This window comes from Anolis carolinensis, chromosome 2 (assembly GCF_035594765.1).
Source record: "Anolis carolinensis isolate JA03-04 chromosome 2, rAnoCar3.1.pri, whole genome shotgun sequence".
Lineage (NCBI taxonomy): Eukaryota > Metazoa > Chordata > Lepidosauria > Squamata > Dactyloidae > Anolis > Anolis carolinensis.
Genome location: NC_085842.1, coordinates 176841455 through 176862843, shown reverse-complemented (window position 1 = coordinate 176862843; position 21389 = coordinate 176841455). Strand labels below are relative to the sequence as shown.

Below are 21389 nucleotides of genomic sequence, written 5' to 3'. Positions count from 1 at the left end.
CTTTCCATCATGGAGGTTGCATTTGAATATGCATAACATTCATGAATTCCAGTTGGCAATTTTTAGTTTGTTTTCCAAGCTGCATTTCTGAAATAACAGGCTTCAGCTAGTTAAGCAATGAAAGAAAATCTAACTACATTTTAAAAACCACAATAGTAAGAAGACAGTCACATACAAGTTAATATTCCTTAATTAGCTGAGTAAAAGTGTAAGCAAACTTTAAAAAGACAGGGAGGGAACTACAGAAGGAAGACTTGCTCCAGGGAAGAAGCAACAACTCTGATGTATAGCAAAGAATTTCACATCAAAGAGCTAATGTAAATGGGTGCCTATTCTAAAAATAATAATTAAACAATCTCCTTCTAACAGCACAGTATCTAACATACATACAAAGAAGTCAACATTGAATGACTTGACTGATATAAAGGATAAAAAATATGCCATTAATGTCGAAGCCTACCACATTCGCTAAAAATTAAATCTGAGGAACTGATATATCATAGTAGATAATGCATCATAAGATATTCTTGTTTGTGTCAAAAAGTAGAGAAGTTTAAGAGTGCTTTCACATTTAACAGGGTCTTCACATTTAATTATCATATTTAGTTATATTCCACTTTCTTCTCTTAAATGAGATTCAAAGCAGCTCAAAACATTAAATGATACAATTTAAAACTTATATTGAAATATTAAAATAGAATTAAAGTGTTAAAAACAAATACGTTGTGAAAACTGTTAAACAATTAAAACATTACACAACACTCCCTGGTTTTAGTGTAAAATCTTTCTTACTTAAAAGTCTGCCTGAAAACAAGGGATTTTGCTTGCCAGTGGAAGTGCAGCAGGGAGGGGGCCATTCTAGCTTTCCTGAGCAGAGACTTCTAGAGTCAAGGATCAGCCACTGAGAAGGCTCTTCTCTTTCATGGCCCTACCAATCGTGTTTGTGATGGTGGTGGAATTGAGAAAAGGGCCTCTCCTGAAGATCTCAAGGCCCGGGGAAATACAATCTGCCAAACATCCTGGATTTGAGCTATATAGGGCTTTATAGGGCATAACCAGCACTTTTGCCTGGGAACAAACTGGTAGCCAGTGGAGATGTTGCAACAGGAGAGTAGTATGCCTCCTATACCCAGACCCAGTTAATAATCTGGCTGCAACTCTTTGGCCCACTCAAAGTTTCTGAAAACTCTTCAAAGACAGCTCCAAGTAGAGCATGCTATAGTAATACAAATAGGATGTAATTATGGCATGTGCAGGCAGGAGTATTAGTTGGGTGTTGTCCGTATATAGATGGCAGTGCACCCCAAAACTCCAGATGACCTCTTCCAGTGGTTTCATGTATATGTTAAACAGCATGGAGGACAAAACAGAGCCCTGAAGGATCCCACATATTAATGACCAAGGACTAACAGGAATCCTTCAGCACCACTTTCTAGATGTGCTCCTCCAGGAGGGAACAGGGCCACTGCAAGACAGTACCTCCAAGTCCTATCTCATTAAGGTTGCCTAGAAAGATACTGTGATCAATTGTATCAAGAGCCACTCAAAAATCCAGCAGAACCAAATGGGACACTCCTCCTGTCCAGTTATCTGCATAGGTCATCCACAAAGGTGACCAAACTTGTCTCTGTCCCATAATCAGGCATGTAATCATCTTGAATCCATTTATCCAGGAACCCCTGGAGTTGGAAGGCCACCATATGTTCCAATAACTTGCTAAGGAATGGAAGGTTGGACACTGGCTGATGGTTGTCCATTATAGAGGAGTTCAGGGACACTCTTTTTGATACAGGCCACATGACTGCCGCCTTTAGGCATGTTGAAATTCTGCCTTGTTCTGAGGAAGCATTGACAACACCCTTCACTCACCTCACTACTCATCATCTGACCTATTTGATAAGAGGATCTAGAACACATGTGGTGGCTTTCACCTGTCCAAGAATCCTGTCCATATCCTCAGACTGTGTACCTTGAAAAGTATCCATCAATATTGGACAAGCAAGAGCTGAGGTTACCTTCACAGGAACTGTATCTGCAACAGCATTCAAGTCAGAGCAAATCTGAATGCTGTCATTTGCAAAGTGTTGTGAAAATTCTTTGCAGTAGGCTATTAACTGGTCAACATTTTCTGCTTGAGGACCAGTGTGTAATAGTCCTTTGACCACTTGAAACAGCTCTGCAAGGTGGTTCTTTGCAGATGAAAATGGTGGCAACAAAAATGATTTCTTTGCTTACATTGTTTGAGCAGCAAAGCCATGTTTGGTCAGATTCACTTTGTGTCTTCTGTCAATGTCACTCTAGATCTCACTCACTTTATTACCAACAACTCTGCTAAAGAAAGGGGTTAGTAAGAGGGAATGCTCACGAGTGATTGTGTCCACTGCTCTGGCAATTTCTCCCTTCCACGGCTCAGTCAGAGCTTTAACAGAATCACCTGCTGAGGTGACAAAAAAATCCCAAGAGCTATCAGAAATCCATCTGGATACATCAGCCTCCTGGGGCAGAGTATCCTAATCGGTTCCCCACATCTGTAGAGATTTTGAGTCCCAGTGAGTCTAAATCAGACAAGATCAATCAATCAATGAAATCAATCAATTTATTAATGCTCCAACCAATGGTCATATGCATTTACAGAAACAACATCAAACAGACATCTATACAAAACACTGTAAAATCCAACAGTTTCAAAGTAGGATGCAAGCAGGACAAGATAATATCAGGTCATGAGAACAGAACTGTGGAGAGTTCCTCCACACCACATAACTATCATCGCATCCCACAGCAAGTAGGATCCACAATGTGCTCTGCACAGCACAAATAGGACCAAAGGAGCAAACACCACTTGGGACAAAGCCTTGGTTGTCATGAAGGCCATAAAGCTGTGAGCAAAACAGAGAAATCTCAGTATGGAGTATGTTGAAGTCTCCCAGCACTCCAACATTAACTCCAAGACCACACTGGCTAGCTCAGGAAGGGAAACTGTAGAGCAGCAGGTAAGCAGTACCACAGCTACCCACCTTCAGATATACATATCTGTTACCCTGCAGACTATAATATGGGGCACCTCATCACGGGAATGGAATCACAATAGACCACTGCCACGCCACCTCCCCATCCCCTAGATCTCAACTGCTGCTTTACAGAAAACCCTGGTGGCCGGACCTGAAAGAGATTACCCCCACTCCACTCCAGTCTCATCCAAACAGGCCTCAATCATACAGGGTAGGCTTGCATGCACATCTAGAATCAGGTTCTGGATGACTTGGGGGACCATTTGGAGGCAATGAACATCCTGTTTTTGATCCTCTTTGATAGAATCTTACTAATTCCTCCTTCTGTACCTCACTGTCCAATGGTTGTCCTATGGATCTGTGCACTCTCTCCATCCTCTGGGAAACACATCTGTCCTATATTGGGCAGGCTAAAATGTCATTACTTAAAAACCCGTATATACTATGTAGGTATGCAAATGTTAAAAGCAGCTGACAAACTCTGCCCATGTTGAGCAAAAGGACAGGCCCTTGCACTCCAGCAACACCTGAGCTTAACCCATTTTGGTATCCCCCTTTTGGAAGCAACATTGCCTCCTTAAGACTCTTCCGTTAAAATCCCAGGTAGGAGGCAAGGCAGCTGTGCCAAGTGGCCTGGACTCTCTGCTAAATCAGGACCTCGGTCCTGCAGAGAGCAGAGTCCACTTGATGAAGAAGCCAACAACCGGCAACCTTTCCTCCTTACAGCTTTTTTGCTATTTTTCGTTTGTCTTCTGCCTCTCAGTATTGATGCTGTGTACTAAGCCCACCACATAAATACTTCTTGGAACAAAGCCATGGTCCCCCAAACTGTTGCAAATTAAGGTATCCAGCTATGGTATTAGAATTAAGGTCCCCAGCTATGTAAAAAAAGGGATCTCCCCCAAACCTTCCCAGCTCTTTTGAGAATTAAAGTCCCCAAATGTGCATAAAAAGGATGTCGCTCAAGCTACCCAAGCTCTCTAGAGAATTAAAGTCCCTAGTTCTTTGCAAGAAGGGATGTCCCCTAAACCTTCCCTGCTTTGTTGTGAAATAAACCCTGAGCTGTGTGTAAAAAGGGATTCCCCAAATCTTTACAGTGCTTAGTGATAAATGTTGATTTGGTTCAACAGAGCTCTGCTCTTCCACAAGAGGAATGGTATGATCAGCAGCTGCAACCTGAGACAACTGCCAGTTTCTGCCTAATAGCCAAACTGGCCCTGTTTGCAGGCAGGTTGGGGAGAGAGTTTTGAAATTAAGTGAAGGGTGGATGATACAGTTATGTGTTTCCAACTCTCGTTTCAACACCTCTTACACCACTATTACTCTTCATTATTTCTCTTCATAACACAGCTGTTCCCTACCCTAGTGTCTAATGCATAATTACTAAAGTCCAACTTCTATCTACCACATCTCTACACTCATGAAAATCACAATGAAAAGCTTTTTCATCCTGTCAATCCTGGAAAAGCAGACTGTGTTCCTTGCTATATGGATTTTCTGACACTAAGCATATAACCCACTTACACCCAAACATGCACATGCTTTAGGATGGCATGCCTTATTGTTGGCATGCCTTATTATTGGCATGCCTTATTATTTGGGATGTAGGGCATGCCTTAGGATGGCTCTGCCCTACATCCCAAATAAATATATTATTTAACAAATTTGCTATACATAAATGTTTTAAAAAATTCATTGTATTTCCATTTGACCCTACCTGAAGAGTTCAGGGCAGGTCACTAAAAGGAAGAATTCCCTTCACCCTATATCAAAGTAACAGCTACGTGATAAGAAAATTAAAATCAATCAGCTGGTTGTGTAATGCTAGTTATTAGGAAACTTCTTCAAAGGTGGTAGCCAAGAATGTAGTAACAGATTATATAATGTATGATAAACTTAGTATAGGAAGTCATTGCTCATTGACTTGCTGAAAACTGATTTAATGACTCAGGGTAGTAGAGATCTCACATCCGATGAAGTCAGTAACAAATATGGGTTTTAGTCAATTTCTCATATTTTAATAAAGGTTAACTATAGCCTGTAGTCACTATCCTGAATACATTTTACACTCCAGCAGATCCATGAAAATGCATAAGTAAGCTACATAGGTTCCAGCAATCCTTGAACTCATTTTTAAGGAAGAAAGACATTGTGAAACAGGATCTTATCTCATATAAGAAGAGTAGGGTTTGCACACGCACTCGACCATATATTGTATTTTTAAAAAGATGTAAACAAAACCTGTGATTTTCAGCAAATATGTGTAATAATATTCAGCCTTAGACCAGAACCTGGCTACTATCAAAACAATCCTGCTTCAATCATTTTAGTCAACACATGGGTGTGTTGTCAATCACATGACCCAAATCTCTTTTCGTACTGAAGTTTTACTTACACATAATGACAATCCAATGGCAACTCAATACAGTTTCCATAGCAGTGATTTAAAAAGGACTACTATAAGACAACAAAGCAGCTGTTCTGTATGTAACCCTCACTTCGTGATACTTGTTCACATAACCATGTTTTCACACAAACATAGGCTATCTAAAAGTTTATCAACCTCATATGCTCCAGAGCAAATCTAAGGGCTTTTGTAATTTATGAAGCTGCTAATATTCCTGAACTAGTATGGGACCTTTCATTCAAATGAATGCTGCTCGATGTCTTCCTCTTGTTTTTATCAACAAACAGGTACAGTTGAAAGATCTTGGCCATTACAAAAGTTTAAATATGGGACAATTAACATGAACATTCAAAAAGTGAGCTTTTGAAATGCCTATAGACAAACAGTGTTTGTAGTTAAATTGTGAATGAATTGCAAAGCAAACGATAAATATGCTAATGACTGAGAATAAGAAATCAGTGTGATTAGTGGAAAATAGTGCTGAGTTTTGTGGGAAAGACTTTGTGAAACATAAAAGTTAACAAAGGGGGTGGTGGTGCTGTAATACTTTAATAAATGCCTTTGATAAGTCATGCAAAATCTCCCCGCTGTTTGTGAAGTGCAGCCAAAAATCCATGATATGAAGTAATCAACGTTCCTTAGTAAGATTATAGTGGATTACTTTAAATAGTTTTAAATACAACAAAAGCTTCAAAAAAGAAACAGAGGAAAACTTCACAGAGAGAGAAAGCATTACAGAACCAATGACTAACCATATGCAAGTCCAGCGCAATCTCAATTAAAAATAGAATGGAATGCATTGCTCAATCATGAACGCAATTAGAAACATAAATAAGACTTTTTGGAGACTCTAACTCTTCAGTGTTTCGTTATTTATCGGTGCTCAGCTTGCTGCTGTGGGTCAGAATTAACTTCTGTGAACTAAATATGAAACAGAAAACACTTTAGCGGATTTGTCTCCCATTCATTCTCTCATATATTCACACACAGAAACATTACCAAACACTCCAATTTATTTCAGATTCACACAAGAATGGCAATAGTTTCACCTAAATCTGATTTTCTACAAGTTAAACATCCTTCCTGCACTCAGATGTGATTGTGAAACTACTTTGATCTCTACTTCCAAATATATTTCTCTGTGTAATCCATAACAAAATATAATGCGATTTGCTATATCTCTATATGACAGCCCAACAGCTGACAGAACTTAGTAATTTAGCATAAGAAAAAAAACCTTCTGGCACAAAAATATACAAATCATAATTGAGGCACTTTAGTATCATATTACAATGAAGCATATGCAGGCTGATCATAAAGACTTCAAACAATTATAATTCTTTCTCACCCATTTAATGAAGGTGGTTTTTATTCTCTGACATGTTCTGCAGCTGCAAGTCATTTTGGAACACTTTGGGCTTTTTTCCACATTAAAAGACTGTGTAGGGCTAAAAGCATCAAATTACTCATTCCTGGTTTTCCAGCCATTCCCACCATCCTCAAATCCTTTATATTTCTCAAGTGAGTTTAAAGAAAAATTGTAAGAATATTACAATAACTCAAGACTGGCCTGGCATCAGTGTCCCATGGTCTTTTCCCTGTTGTCCACTGACTTAACTTTCCAAAATAAAAGTATAAATTTCTGGGATTTTATGTCAGTATATGTTTGTTTTACGGAGGCATTGAATGTTTGCTATTGTATGTTGGAATCCGCCCTGAGTCCCCTTGGGGAGATAGGGCAGAATACAAATAAAGTTGTTTATTATTATTATTATTAATAATAATAATTTAGAATAATACAATCTGAGGTCCTCAAACCTTTTAAGCAGAGGGCCAGTCCGCAATCCTTCAGACTGTTAAGGGACCGAATTGCCATTTCAAAAAAAATATATGAACCAATTCCTATGCACATACCTTATTTGTAGTGCAAAAAAAAACAAAAAACAAACCAACAATGAAAGAACAATACAATATTTAAAAATAAAAACAATTTTAACCAACGTAAACATATCTGGATTTCAATGGGAAGTGTGAGCCTGCTTCTGGCCAATGAGATAGTCAAGTTAATTGGGATGGTTGTTGTTGTGTGCCTTCATCTGGGCGAGCCTAAGTCTAAACCTGAGGGCGGGGGCCAGGTAAATAACCTTGGAGGGCTGCATCCGGCCCACGGGCCTTAGTTTGGGGACCCCTGATGTAGAATATATTTGGTGATAGCATAGGCAATCTGTTTTAAGTGATCCTAAGAATGGTGGTCTTGCATAAGAAAAGCCTTACTGGGTATATCAGACAGTCTTTTCATTTCATGTGGTCTCATAGGAACATGAAAATGGAAACATGTTGTCTGCTCCTCGTATCTCAAATTCCATAAACAAAATAAAGGACACAATCTTTTCTATTTTTGAAGGATCTTCATCTGATTTAGAACTCAAGTAAATCATCTGGACAACATTTTCAAACAGAAGACCTCTTCTACAGACTATTGCCTTCCTTCCATAGATAGAAATAGGAATCACATCCCCGCTCCTCACAAATAAACACATTGTAAGCCTCCGGTGGCACAGTGTGTTAAAGCGCTGAGCTGCTGAACTTGCAGACCGAAAGGTCCCAGGTTCAAACCCCGGGAGTGGCGTGAGCGGCCACTGTTAGCTCCAACTTCTGCCAACCTAGCAGTTCGAAAACATGCCAATGTGAGTAGATCAATAGGTACCGCTCTGACGGGAAGGTAACAGCGCTCCATGCAGTCATGCCGGCCACATGACCTTGGAGGTGTCTACGGACAATGCCGGCTCTTCGGCTTAGAAATGGAGATGAGCACCAACCCCCAGAGTTGGACATGACTGGACTTAACGTCAGGGGAAACCTTTACCTTTACCTAAGCAATTAAAGGGTATTTATTAGCAAGTGTGTGTGTGTGGGGGGGGGGGGGGAGTAAAGCCTTTAATTAAAGTATTTAGACATTAACTTGGAAATCTTCACAATTCTGTACCCCATGAAGCCAGAAAACTTGGTAAATGCAGAGCTGGCTTCTTCCATTTCATTCTGACACTTCAGAAGCAGGTCTATGAATCCTTGAAATAGCAATTTGAATGACTATTGAACTCACTGAGGGAAATGCATTTTAACCTGATGTAGAAAAGACAGAGTTGAATGATAATCGAAGATTCAGTGGGCTGGATAACTTGCGAAGTTATTCTGAAAGGGGATCATATTCTTTCTCAAGGATCATATGCTACTTTCATAGGTATTTGTGGTGCCAAATTTATTACTATATTAGCATTATCCCGTTATTTTCTACAGAGCTCAATAGCCCCTGCCAGTAAAGATGGGGTTTGTGTTCCAAAATATCTGAAAGGAGCTGTGTTGTATTATAAGGATGGGACCTGTATTGGCTTTTTGGGATTTCCAACATTCTCAATGCTGGTGTCAACAAACTTGCTGCCAACGTTGCCTGTGCTCTGCTGCTGCATTGCTGCTCCTAACATCACTGAATATCTTCTGGGCAGCATTGTCTATGTGGAATGCACACTTTGTGTTTCAATGTAATCAGATTCCTGGCAGTCCACAGATAGAACTTTTGTAGCTGCGGCAATAGTACTTGCAGCTGTGAAAGTATGAAGCCTGTGTCCTGCCCTTTCCTGCTGTACTAGCTCTTCAAGTGACAATTTTGGCCATGAGCACCTCCATCTGCCTTAGACGGCTTGTTAGCTACATCCACTTTGGTCAAGACAAGGAGATTCACCACACTGTCATTCATAACATAAGGCTACTACAATGCTCGCTACAAGTAACTCTCTTTTAAAATGATCTGGACACTTCAACGGATGCAAAATGCAGCTGCCAGCCTGTCAATGTAGGCTAAGTTGGGGGAGAATGACAAGAACAAACTGAAACAGTTTGACCAGTTATCAAATATACTTTCAAGCCCTAGTCAAAAGGCTGGTTTTAAACTGAAAAGCTCTACTTCCTCCCATGTGCTATCTGTTTTGTTCTATGTGCCATTATCCATATAAGCTTCCACCAATAGCAGAGGCACTTTGATTGTGGCTCTGGATTGGCCACCTTTGCCTTGGTCCATCTTTATTCTTTTAGAAACATTTTTATTTCCAGAGATATTTGGAGTTTAGCTTTTTAACATGTTTTTATTTACGAGGATACATTTTAGAATTGGTTTTAACTGTATGCCTTTGGAGCAGTTCCTTTACAAAGGTGCTATCCAGCTTCTAAGCAAACAATGGAGAATTATAATAGCAATTGGGAATGGAATGAAATGTCAATTCCGAGATAAAGATCAGATAACAGCAGTACCGAGAAAACAATTTCCCCATTTCCCAATTTGGAAATGATGACTAAGGGGGGACATGTCATGGGTTTTTAAATAATAGAATGCAAAACTGTGCATTTTTCAATTGGCTGCAGGCTGTGTTCGAAGATTCTCAACATCTCAGAATCTGAAGGCAATTTATTTGTCCCTTATGAAGATAATGACTGTAAATCCAATCCTGTGAATATTTGAACTACCAGAAACCTGGCAATGATGAGGATCAGATATCTATGCATGAACAGATATCAGAAGTGAGTGAGGAAACACTAGTACTCTGATTATGGAAGCTGGTATTATCATTTCTCATGGTCTATTGACACAGAGTTCCAAAGCATGAATCAGCACCGTGCTCATACCATTGAATGCAGATTGGCTACCTTCCTCATACAGGCATACCATTTAGATACATGGGAACAGTTGAATAATTTTCATCTTCAGGAATGTTAGCAATGGAATAGAAGCAGATGCTGAAAGTTGAAGGAAAATAAATAATTCAAGATCTTATTGGCCAGGAACTGACAGTATTAAAAACCACTTCAGTGCGGCAACAAGGAAAAGACCATGGCTCTCAAATGACAGGCATTTGTGTGTAGTTACGTGTATAATACATATCACTATATCACAATTGCTTCCACTATAAATGGAGGATGTTGGCAGATCTGACAGCTTCATCTGTTTCAGAAGAATCAGGATACCCTCAAATAGGTGAACTGGTTATGGCATCCTTTAGACTGTGCAATGACTATAAGTGCAATTGTACACACACACACACACACATATTTGTACATACAATATATTGTAACTATGGATCAAAATGAAAGCATACGTTTTGCACATAAACTTGAAGTGTTCCAGGGCTGCTTCCTTAAAGCACTGCTTGTATGTCAACTGATCTTTCAGGGTCATCTGTTCTGAATGCTTATTTTCTTTGCCAAGTACATTCCAGAGATGAACGTTTCTAACAGATATATCAAGCCAAAAGTCACATCTGCACCTACTTAAAACTGCAGCTGATCTCTTTCTCTTACTAATATTTGACAAGCTTAACAATCCACACAAGTTTTATTCATTGTGTCACACCTGGCTAATATTTACCCAAAGGTTCTGTAGATACAACTTATAACATCTGTCAGACTAAAAGGCAAACTACACATTACACTGCAGCCATGCATGATAAAGTCTTCCAGGACGTCCTTAATAAGGTCCCAAGTGGGAAGGAGGATTTACATGAGAGAAAGTGCAGGAGGGAAGCCATCGATTCTTTCATTGCCCCTTGATTTCCTCCTGAAATTGACCCATCAGCCAGAGATGCAAAGGTACTGTCCTGTGCTACAGACAGCAAGTGTTCCACGAAGAAAGTGATTGGAATGCAAGAGCTGTCAGGTACTTAATTCAGTCTATATCTGTCACAGGTTATCCAGCAGGATGAAGGAAGTATCAAGAAGGTGATCATCAGTTGGCCCAGAAGTTGTACAGTCAGCCATCTGTATCCACAGATTTTGTACCCATGACTTAAAAAATATTCACAAAAGGCCCCAAAAGCAAACCTCTATATTGCCATTTTACTACATCAGTGTATATAATGGGACTTGGGCACCTACAGATTTTGGTATTAACAGAGGGTTCTGAAAACCAAATCCCACTGGACAAGTCAGTTGTCCAAATAAACAAAGCCAACAAGTAGTAAAACAAAGTCATAAATCATAGCCAGCCCAAGGTCAAGAAAACATGAGCACGGAAGACTACAGCCACTCACCCTGGTTATCTATATCTATGAAAATATGTATGTATGTATGTATGTATGTATGTATGTATATATGTGTCTGTCTTTCTTGTGGAACCTTGTGACTCCCACCATTCATAAAAACAAAAGCAAACAATGACTATTTCTTATAAATAGCATTGCAAAAGACCTAACCCGGGCATTGCCAGATACATAGCTAGTAAGCAATGAAGCTGCTAAGAAATGTATAGGCAGCTGGCCCAAGGTCCCATTGCCTAATTTACCAGCATCTCCTATTTAATAGTTACTGGGACCATTACTGTCTCGCCTTGTCTTTTTATTTCTTATCATTTCAGAAATAATAGTGGGCATCATGAACATTTAAAAGCAATTTTAAATAATTTGGCATTCATTTATTTCTTATGTTGATAGGAAAACAGATTAATTTAATATACCAACTTTTCATGAACATTTATAGAAAGATTTGGTGCATTAACAAATAACTTTCAGATTTTAAACAAAGTGATGGAAGGAACAGTGAATACAAGAGTCTCATACGGAAAGGTTTTAAACAGTTTCCTTGTATATATTTGAATGGCCTTGTATAGCTTATCTGATAACATTTTGTGCATGTGTAATTAGATTAGTACATTAAGAACATTCATAAAACAGTCTAGTATTGTTTCTCAGAAATGATTTATGAGATATAGCACATAAAAATACCTAATGCACACACCCAAGATTTTAAAAAAGGAGAGAGAAAAAGAAATCTTACTGCATTAAAATAATTGTTCAAAGAATGTTTTTCAGAATCTTACAGAATAAAAATCTGACTTCAGCTTATATTAATACTGTTTTATTAATATAAACCAGCAGCTAGCACAGCGGGTTAAACCATCAGCTACTGAAAATCTTGTTGACCTGAAGGTTGGCAATTCGAGATGTGGGTCGGAGTGAGCTCCTCCCATCATCCCTAGCTTCTGCTTACCTAGCAGTTAGAAAACAGCAATGTAAGTAGATAAATAGGTACCATTTCGGCAGAAAGGTAAAAGGCGCCCCTGAAAAACATGCCGGCAAAATTCGATCAGAAAGGCGTCCATGGACATCAGCCTTCTTGCTGTGGAAAATGGAACAACAAAACCTCCCCATGGCCAAGTCGAGCACAACTTCTAGATGTCGGAGATGAAAAAAGCAGGGAGCCTAGCCTCTATCTATGTATTTTCTGTCTTTCTTATTAATTGTGATGGCATTGAATGTTTGCCTTGTATGTACTCTATAATCCGCTCTGAGTCCCCTCAGGGAGATAAGAGCAGAATATAAATAAAGTATAATAATAATAATAATAATAATAATAATAATAATAATAATAATAATAATAATAATAATACAACCATAGGGGGTGTATATCTTGTACCTCTCAAACCTTAGTAGGTTGTGAATTGTGACTCACAATCTGAAACACTGCTTACTCCTTCCATAAGAAATTTTACCATGTTTGCTATACATTCTGGAGTTTTTTAGGGAAAAGATGAAAGAGATACAACCCGACTAAAATTAATTGTTCTTAAATTGTATTTATCATTGTGCTTTGGCTTGGCTCAAGTTTGCTTTCTATTATTTGGGGAAAGAAAATATATCAGCCACTGTAGTTATGTAAGGGACATACATCCATATCCATATTAGCTTAGGTATATTATGCTTCTATTTTTAGTGACTTAAATTACTATTGGCAAAATCAATAACTGACTTCTAATTTTGACAAAGTAGAGAGATTTCTTTAAAAACAAGATACATAAAATGTCTGAAACTGGGATTTGACTATGAGTCTCACAAATGGATAAAAGATTCTTAGGGATGTTTCCCATCCCATTCTCCTTTCGACAAAGCCCCTTCTAAAAAATCTAGCATAACGTATGGAGTGCTTCTGAGCAAGAGAGGAACTGCAGAAGTTCACAAACAATTTAACACTTCATTTAATTGCAGTTCTCAGGACAGTGATCATCATTTTCCAGCGCTATCACTTTCAATCATTATAAGTAATGGTGTGTGTGTGTGTGTGTGTGTGTGGTAAGGTGAGAAAGAGAATCTGAAAGTGAAATAACAAGGGAAAGGCAACACACTTTAATTATTAAAGACCTGTTATTTTAATTCTTTGCTATCACATTTTCAAATTTGAGGTCAGCAGCACAAATTATTGCAATGTTTCAGCTTCTACTACCTTGGAAAAAAAACAACCCGGAATTAATATAAAGAAAGCAAATCTGAAAAGTGGCCTCTGCAGATTTTGGACCATTATTTTGGATTTTATATTTCACATGAAATTTCTGTGACTTAACAAGAAAATAAATAAACTGCACAACAATCTTCTCTGGGAATAGCCAAGAGCCATATTTCCACTACACTTACTACATACTAGAAGCAATGCACAAAAAGCTATATAACCCAGATCTCATTGAAATTAAGATGTCACTTTTTAAAATGAATTAATATGAATTGATATGACACAAAAAGCAATCATTTAGAGAAGCTTCACAAAACTTTTGGGGATATGTGTACATCAATCATTTTTGTATATTCTTCTGTAGAAGCATCTCTCATTGCATTTTTACTTCTTTTCTGACACATGATGATATTTTCAAGTGTGCTACTGGGACAGAATTTCTAGGCCTCAGTGACAAAGTGTAAATAGGAGCTCAAAACTCCTTTCCCATGGTGAACTCATAGCTTAGGGGTCGAGTACATACTTTGCCTGCAGAAAGTCTAAGAGTCCTACTGTACCACAATATAATAATAATAATAATAATAATAATAATAATAATAATAATAATAATACTTTATTTGTATTTTGCTCTCAACATACAATGGCAAACATTCAATGCCTCCATAAAACAATTATTGACATAAAACCCCAGGAAAACCCCATATTATAGCACTTTTATTCCACCTCAATTGCCATAGCAAAACATGAAATTATGGCATTTGCCGTTTAGGCATTTCGAATTATATCAACCAGAGAGCTCTTGGGTATTGCAAAACTATAGAGCCCAGGAATCCACAGAATGTTGCCATGGCAGTCAAAGTGGAATAATAGTACTACAACTGTGCTATGTGATAGGACATTCAGATTTAGATATGCTAAAAAAAAACCTCTGTGGCTCAGCATGTGAGGACTTCTAATCAGTTCAGGAAATTCTAACTCAGTTATTCTAGAAATCTGTGCCATAGTTAAGATGTTCCTTTCTCTGGCTACATCTGTGAAGCAAAATGCCAGGTTTCTGTGTAGCTGAAATTTGTATGGAAATGTATCCCGACATCCTCTAACAAGATTGAATGCAGATCAGCCCCACTTTAAATGTGAGAATCTGATAAAATCTGATAAAATCTGCCCATTTGAAAGTACATAGAGAAATGAGCACATATGAAATGTGCACAAGAACAAAGCAAAAGCGCCTTTCAGCCAATGGAGGGAGTGTCCGTCAACAACATATGCAACTTAAAAATAGGTCTCAAAAGCCCACTTTTAAAAAATGAAATGGATTTCAGAAAACTAAAATTTAACAACAAGGAAGCAGACACAGACCAGGCCCTGAGTTGGGAAAAGGAGGAAGTTCTGAAATGCATATTTCATAGACGTTCGCCTCACTACCACAGTCTAATTTCTGAAGGAAGAATGATTGGAGAACTGTCTTTCATGTGATCATAAAGTTCAGACAAGCTCATGTGAGGGAGACAGAAAACACAGACCCCATGCTATTCAATCTTTACTTGTACACTTCAGGTAAGTGAATTGCACCTGGGAGGAAAACTGAAGATAGTGGACAACGGCAGTTAGAGAAGCACCATCTTCATGTGAATTTGAGATCTTTCTCTCATCCATTCCAATAGAGCACCACATATTTCACTATGGATGCAAAACTCTTCACATGTTGTACCTTTTCAAATTACACCAGTACTGATATAGCCTATAAATACTGGCATTATGAACTGGGAATCACATCTAAGCCCCTTCACATGCACACATTCATACACACATACTCCTTATGAACTCTAGAAAGCTCTCACAACTGAAGTTGATGTCAGAAATTATTCATTTGTATTATCATTTTCGTGTCAGCTACTTTTTAGAAGATGAAAATACATCATAGTAATGAAGCAAAGTAACTTTAATTTGGAGAAGTTAACTTTTGCTATGCTTTACGTATAAAAAAAGATCAAAGAAAGAAAAGGATTGAGATTCAAATTCAACTTTTAAGCAAAAATGACAATGTCTTCATGAGTTAATATTAATCCCTTAATTATGAATTTCAAAGGTTTAAATACTTTCTCTGACCTTGGCTTTAAATAATTATGCCAAGTGCAGCTTTCTTTAAATTCAAAAAAAGATCCTGAATTGTTGATCACAGCCATTTAATGGCTTCAGGCTGGCAGATTTCCAACATAATCCTTAGAATGCTATTCAAAATTATAGACCAAGAACCTGATGCAGGTAAATGAAATGTCAGTTTCACAAAAGCTGTTCCAACTCAATATGCAAATTACTCTATATTGTTACTACATCTAATCTTGTAATAAATTGCCGGCTGTGCTTTAATACATGCTAAAATACTTAAACACCTGGATGTTGACCAGTGGAGAAGTATTTTGAGACATTCCAGTGGTTTAATACTGAAACAAAAATATATCACTTTATCTCAATATCAGAGATGTCAAATTCAGATGCCACATCACGAATAGAATGTGGTTGCAGCAGTGGGCAAAAGTATAATAAAATACAATAAAACCAACTTTTTTTTACATAAGAATGTGGTGCAGATTTCCGATCCTGAAATCTAGCATATAGGAAACACATATTATTATACAATGCATACATAAGTACTGGAAACAGGTTTGATGGACAAGACAAGCTCATAGTGGGATCCTTTTTGATACAAACATCTATTTTTGCCACATTAACCATCAATTCACTTATCATCTCTTTTAGGCCAGAACAAGAAAAGGGAGGAAATACAGTCAACTCTAGCAGATCCCTCTCCTTTCTGTGTTCCAGTTGCTCTCCTTCTAGGCCAGTAAGAGAGGCAGCACAAACCAGTAAGTAACTCCTTGCTGCCTTCAACACTTACACCATTATGGCAAGGTGGCCCAATATTAGTTCAGTTCACATTGCTGAGCAAGGGGTATGGGCTGAAAAAGATTTCTGCATAGAACTGGGAGCAGCAGCTAACAGTCAGCAGAGACAATTCTCGGTTGCACAGATCAGTGAAGTGACTTATCAAACAGATTCCTGTGTGGCACCTCATAATCTCTCCCTAAGGTCAGAGACAAAAAGAAAAGGCTGTCGTCTTTCCTTTGACATAAATATCCTGTCCAGTGTCACATCCGGAGCCACCTTCAAGTGATCACTGTTCTTGCTGTAGTAGTGTGTACTCTTTGAATGTATCAGAGTCCTAAATTTGGACATCTATTTGTTCTTGCTTTGGCAATGGTGAGCTCCTCAGGTTGATTTCCATTAGGGGAACATACCTATCCCTCTTGCCTTTATAACATTATGTAAATCACCAATCTACCATATTACCAATCTGACAGCAGTTCAATTATGCCTGTATTCTGACCTGAGAGCCTCAGTCCTCCTGCTCTTATAAACTGGCTCAGAAGTTCAAAAAGAGAGATGTGGTTTGGCTTTCCCATTATTCTTACTATGTTTATAATAACGATGACCCTGCTAAAACAGCTCCAATGGTTGCTAATAAGTTTCGGGTCCCAATTCAAAGCACAGGTTATCACCTACCAAGTCCTAAATGGTTCGGGTCCTGCCTATCTTCGCGACCATATTTTCACCTATGAACCGGTGCAGTGCCGAAGATCTTCTGGGGAGGCCCTTCTCTTGCTCCTGCCACTGTCACAAGCATGGTTGGTGGGGACGAGACAGGGGGCCTTTTCGGTGGTGGCCCCCCTGCTCTGGAACTCCCTCCCCAGGGAGATTAGGCTAACATCCACTCTGTCTACCTTCTACAGGGATCTTAAAACATGAATATTTCAATGTACATTTGCAAATGATTAGGCCCCAGTCTATGATTGACCAGACTTAATTGACTGTCAAATTAAACTCAGCACTTTATCCCAAGCCCTGGCCCTATAATCTGTTCTGCACAAGCCCATGTTCAGCACTGCCCTCTCTGATTTTGATATTCCCACTCTTGTCCTGGTTCTGGTTATTGAGATTGTCTCTGATTTATTTTAATGATATTTTTTTACTTTACTGTTTTAATTGTTTAGTTAGATTATCATGTTTATTGCATTTTCAAATATGTTTTTACCTGGTTTAACTTTGTTATTATTGGGCTTGGTTCCATTTGGAAGCCGCCCCGAGTCCCTTTGGGGAGATAGTGGCGGGATATAAAAATAAAGTTATTATTATATTATTTATTTATATTCCGCTTTTTTTCTCCACCAGGAGACTCAAAGTGGCTTATATTAAAAGCACTTCCATACAATTTAAAATCTACAAATATACAAACATTAAAACAGAATTAAGTATCATTGGTATTAAAAAAAATCAGTTAAAATTATTCTACTAAATAGTAAAGAAAACATTATTTCTGCCCTTCTTCTTTATCAGAGAAGTACCAAACAGTTTAGATCTGGCAAAGGATGAATTAACCAGCTGAAAGCCAGGATATGCTTCTCATTTTATTTCCAGTTTCTCTCAGACGCCACCACTGCAGCTTTTGGAGTGCATACCTCCATCACTAAAGACAATTCTACAAGCAGAATAGTCTTTAAAGAGAATCAGGACCATAGCCAGAAAAAAAAAATTCGGGCGGGGGGGATTTTTTTAAGCGAATCACGAAGAGCAGTTCCATAATGCAAAATTATTTAGAAATCAGGCTCCATCAATACACTTCAGTGGACACTCAAGACAGATAAACTTCAATGGACAATCATGGGGATTTGGCTGTTCAGTTAAAATTCATGAGTAAACCAGGTTTTTTAAAAAACCTGAAATTTGCCCCCCCCCCCCCCCCCGGCTATGGCCCTGAAGAGAACTATTGGGCTTTATACAGTTAACCACTTTGGATGTGTTGGCTCGCATTGGGATCAGTTATCTTGAAATGAAAAAAGCACATTAGGTCTTCCTTAATTTCCTCCCGTCTAGAAGAGCTATGAACTTTAAATGAATATTATCAAGACACATTGCAGCAGGATATAAAAGGCCATGCAAATGCCTTCTGAGGACTGCAAGTAGTAACCTATCACACCAAACTTTTCAAAATATATATACAGCTTCCGTTTGACGAATTCCTAGATTTACACAACATTGATCGTTAGATTTGCTTTGTGCTTACCTTTTCCAGTGCCATCTCCTTTTCTACCGCACTTTTCTTTTTTAGGTCCAGCACCATCTTTTCTGACTCAGCTTTTAAGTTGCTCATGGCAGTTTCGTGTTCTCGGAGAACTCTCTGCTTTTCCTCTTCTCTTAGAAGGCTAAGTTCAACCAGCTGCTGTTTTCTTTGTGTATTCACCTGAATTACCTCTTCCCTCAGTGCATGGATCTGGGCTTCCATATCAGAGATGAGCTTTAAAATAAATCAATAAATGGGGAGGTTAGGTTTCCTGCACAAATTACATTAAAAGCTAAAGTTGAGAACTATTGCACTGTAAGCCTGGTAGGTGGATTTCTTTAAATTATTGAGAAATGTGAGTATATTGAAGCACCTGTGCTTTGTAACTCATTCAAAATGCAAAGCCTGGCACAGAAAAGCCATGTGCTCAAATTAGAGTTGAAATCCTAAATATTTGTACCTAGACATAAGTCCATTTTTTAAAAAAACAAGACTTTCTATTGAGTAGTCACTGTTGTTATCGTTTGCAAGTTATTTCCAACTTATGGCAACTTGAAGGTGACTCAAGGACAAAAATTTCTTGACGAGATTTGTTCAGAGAGGTGTTTGCCACTGATTTCCTCTGAAGCTCAGAATGAGTTGCCTGAATCACCCAGTGGGCAGTGTGAATTTTCCATTGTAAGCATTGTAAGTGAGCTCCGGGAGAGGGGGGGGGGGAATCTTCCTGACCATTTTTTTAAATAATGGATTTTGCTTATGTGGTACAATTCAAAATTTGAAGGCGTTCTGTTTAAGAGCAATTCCAGATATAAGGATAGAGTTGATAGTCTATGGGAGTGTGTCACAAACCAGGCAGTGTAGGCCTACCTCCTTCAGGACCCAAGGAAGTGGTCTCATACTTTAACTAGCACAGGGCCTCATTTGTTCTAATCAGGCACTGCCAAGCGGGAATTTGAACCTGGGACTCTGAGTCCTAGACTAACACTCAATCCACTATACCACACTGGCTTTCTCTGCTGAGTAGAGAGGAGTAACAACAACAACAACAACAACAACAACAACTTTATTGTTTTCCCCTCTCTCCATCTCCCCAAAGGGACTTGGGGCGGCTTACACATGGGACAAAAAGTCCACTAGATATTAAAACGAAACAATCAATTAAAACAAACACACAAATTAAAATAAAATATAGCAAAGCATAACAATTAGATAAAAACACAATTAAGTAAATCCAGAAACTCATTAATTTGCGGAATAAAACAGACCACCTACAAAAGTACCACTTCAAATCATTAGGAGATCTGGGGGCAATACTCTTTAGCAACCTAGTGCTTGGAAACAGATCTGTTTTGCTTGGAAGCAAGTTCCATTTATTTCAGTGGAATCCACTCCCAAGAAAATATGTCTGTAGCCTTCAGGCCTACACTGGAAACAATAGAGATTAAACTGGGAAATGCATAGTTATGATGCAATTCTTGGCTACCTTTATATCTTAGAATAACTTACACAAAATGTTACCAATATAACTCGGATAGCCTTTTGCTGTTGTTTAACCAAAGGAATCCCAATATGAGCATAGAAATCTACTCCAAATTGGTAAATTATGCATGTATTTATTAAACGTCACCAATTACTCAATTTGTAAATGTTTAAAAAATTGAAGCTCAAATACATTGGAAGACAGATGTAATTTTCTAAAAGAAGAATTAATGTATTTACTTATATTGGTTGTAATTATTTAGTTGTAATTTGTTTAAGAAAGATAGAAACCAATACCTCAGGCCATACATTATACAAAAGACACACTGGGATCCTTATATTAAAACTACATTTTTATTGGCAGACCAAAATGCTAAAATAACATACAAAACACCCCTTTTTCCATTTAAAGCAACTCAGCTGAGAATTGCGTATTTGGAATCGATTGGTGTAAATTGTAGGGGTGATGCAGATATTTGATCTGGTTCAGGATCTTGACCCCTTCTTGTTAACAGCTTGTTTATTTTAACTTTGGTTGTAATGTAGGTTGTACTTTGTATGTGTTAAAAGTGTTTGTCAAATGTTTTGATATAGCCGATAGGCTAATCAATAAAACGTACACACTTATATTAAAATGTGTATGTATTTTGCTCATCTATCGGGATAGAATAAACAATAAAACCATGCAAATTTTAAACAAAAATAAAGAGCAATAAAATGAAGCAACAGATTAGGGTGCAATCTAAATGCCAACCATCATGTTTTGACCACCACTGGGACACCAACAAGAGCTTTTCTGAGTATGTTTTAGAACCTTATCAGACACACAGAGAGGAGTGCCTTCTCCCCGTTTCTCTCCTCTGTTACAACAGAGCCCCACAGAGTCAATCACATTACACTGGGTTACTTCTGTGGGATTCTGTCAGGCAGTGTTGCAGGAGAGGAGAGAAACAGAGCCCAGAGGAGAGAAAAAGAGCCCACTGAAGAAAGAAAGAGGAAGCGAAGAGGAAGCGGGGACAGGTAGAAAAATGATGGGAGAAGAAAGAACACAGACCCCAACGGAAGATAACAGCACCTGACAGTTCCTTCTATTGTCCCACACTTTTTC

At 38.3% G+C, this 21389-nt stretch overlaps 1 protein-coding gene across 6 annotated transcripts in view; it reads right to left on the bottom strand.

Moving 5' to 3' along the window:
- The window catches only part of cep112 (centrosomal protein 112), a 348394-nt gene that overhangs the window by 102142 nt on the left and 224863 nt on the right, over positions 1-21389 (bottom strand). For all 6 annotated transcript variants that reach the window (XR_010003101.1, XM_062971149.1, XM_062971152.1 and 3 more), the window contains one exon: positions 18806-19036. Coding sequence is in view for 5 of the 6 variants with exons in the window: in XM_062971149.1 (XP_062827219.1) it covers positions 18806-19036 (231 nt within the window). In the remaining variant the exon portion in view is untranslated. The remainder of the gene's footprint in view (positions 1-18805; positions 19037-21389) is intronic.